Below are 2,472 nucleotides of genomic sequence, written 5' to 3'. Positions count from 1 at the left end.
TGCCTTAACCTGGATATCGAAAATGAGCAATCGATACTGAAAGCAGAAAGAACAATAAAAAAGTTCAAACAAAGCTTGCTGAGTTTGCTCATCTCGGACAGCCTCCGAAGTCTCAGCAAACTTAAAACCAAAGCAGCAACGCAACTCAATTTCATCGAACATTGTGTTTCTATTGAAGATTTTGATTATCTGAAGGCTGCGGTCAAAAGGAAAGAAGAATCCGTTTTCGCACAATATAAGTCAAGACAGACGAGGAAATTGAAAAATTTAAAAACTGAAAAGGTACATAAAATATCAAAACAAAGCTCGTGGGTGTCAAACTATTCAAACGTGGAATTGCCTGATTATGTAATGCGCACATTACAACTAGGCGCTGGATTTAATGTGCCAGATTTAAAAAATGCACCTTATGTACGGTTGCTTTCTGAAATTGAAAGTTGTATTCATTGGGATCCTAATGCTGATGATATAAGAAATGCTGTTTCAAACGCTATGATTAATCTTATTAACTACGTGAAGCAACCGTTTCACAATGATAACGAGTGGATACGTAAGGATGTTGTTAGAAGCTGCAAGTATTTAGCTGACAGAGATGATCTGATTGTTACGAAAGCAGACAAAGGCAAATCAACGGTAGTTATGAATAGAGCTGAATATGAGACAAAAATGTTAGCATTGGTGAATGACAAAGAAACGTACGAAGAGATCAGGAACGATCTGACGGTATCCACGTTGAAACAAATTAACACGATGTTTGACCAATGGTGTGATGCAGAATGGATAGAAAAAACTACGAAACAAAGATTGAAGGTTTATAATTGCAACCCGCCACGGATATACGGATTACCAAAAACGCACAAGGATGGAATTCCATTGCGGATTATCAATTCCGAGATTGGTACAGCCACGTACAATGCCGCAAAGTTTGTTATATCGATCCTGAACTGCATTGTAGGTAAAACAGAACATCATATCGTAAATAGTTTTGATTTTGTCGGCGATATCAGACAGCACACTATTCAAGACGATTGTATGATGATTTCTTTGGATGTGGTTTCACTGTTCACAAACGTGCCAGTGGATTATGCCGTTGAAAACGTGAGGTTACGATGGACAGAGATAATGGCACACACCAAAGTTCCTGAAAATAATTTCATCGATATGCTACAGCTGGTGTTATCATTCACTTTTTTCAAGCATCAGGGTCGGTTTTTCAAACAGAAGTTTGGATTACCAATGGGTTCGCCATTGTCTCCAGTAGTAGCAAATATAGTTTTGGAGAGAATTGAAATGAGCGCTTTGGCACAGCTACGCCAGGAAGGGATTGTGCCAGTCTTCTTTAGAAGATATGTGGACGATTGTTTGGTAGGTGTGCAACGAGAATATGTTGATCGGATGTTGGAGGTGTTCAACAGTTTCCATCCACGACTGCAATTTACTGTAGAGCTGGAGAATAATGGGCGAATCTGATTCCTAGATACGTTGTTAAGAAGAGAGAATGATCGTATTACGACAGAGTGGACTCCAAAGGACCTAGAAGGCAGATATTTAGACTACAACTCATTGAGTCCATTTAATCACAAGAAAAACACAGGGATAGCTCTTGTAGATAGGGCTTTGAAATTAAGCGAGGCTTGTTACAGACCTAATGCTCTGAATATTGTAAAACGAATTCTTATTAATAATAACTATCCTAATTTCTTCATCAATAATATTATTCAACAACGAACACATTTCCTATACAACTCGTAAACACAGAACAACAATAACAGTATAGCCACCAAATTCATATCCGCACCATATATACCAGGTCTAGGAGAAAAGTTAGCACGTTATCTATCTCAATACAACATTAGGTTGGCGTTTAGAACAGTTAACAAAATCAAAGACACAGTATATAGTAAGCTAAAAGATAGAATAACAATAGACCGTAGAACGAACGTTGTTTATGAAATACCGTGCGGGATATGTAAAGGAAAGTCATATATTGGCCAAACCAGCCAATTTTTAAAAAAACGTATAGAGCAGCATAAAAAGGATGTTAAATCAAAATGCATAGGCAATACTGGTTTAGTTCAACACTGTATAAATGAGGGTCATGTTTTTGATTTTGAGAACGTTAAAATTTTAGATGAAGTACAAAGAACTGACACACGTTTAACAGCTGAGATGTTCTATATAAAAATTAGAGGAGAGTCGAACACGTTTAACCTTCAACGAGATTCGATAAAGTTTAGATCAGCATGCAACGGACTAGTTGACAAAATTAAAACCTCTATACAGCCAAAACAGATAAGAGACAGAGAGAGCGCAAAAGACAAGACAGTTGAAAATGTGAAGTGTAGTAGTGTAGACGTCATTAGCATGTAAGTTAAGTGTTAAAATTCAATGTTTAGAGTTAGCTTACTTGACAAATATATGTTTTTAGATAGCCGCTGAGGATGACCGAACACCTTAGTAGGTCGAAACGCC

At 37.3% G+C, this 2,472-nt stretch overlaps 1 protein-coding gene across 1 annotated transcript; it reads left to right on the top strand.

Moving 5' to 3' along the window:
* The first annotated feature begins 492 nt into the window (after positions 1-492).
* Positions 493-1,470, top strand: LOC131428871 (uncharacterized). The gene has a single exon (XM_058592930.1). The coding sequence runs from the start codon at positions 493-495 to the stop codon at positions 1,468-1,470; it is 978 nt and encodes a 325-aa protein (XP_058448913.1).
* The last annotated feature ends 1,002 nt before the right edge of the window (positions 1,471-2,472 follow it).

Source organism: Malaya genurostris, chromosome 2, assembly GCF_030247185.1.
Source record: "Malaya genurostris strain Urasoe2022 chromosome 2, Malgen_1.1, whole genome shotgun sequence".
Classification (NCBI taxonomy): domain Eukaryota; kingdom Metazoa; phylum Arthropoda; class Insecta; order Diptera; family Culicidae; genus Malaya; species Malaya genurostris.
The sequence above is the reverse complement of the archived record's forward strand: the minus strand, read 5'-3'. Positions and strand labels throughout refer to the sequence as shown.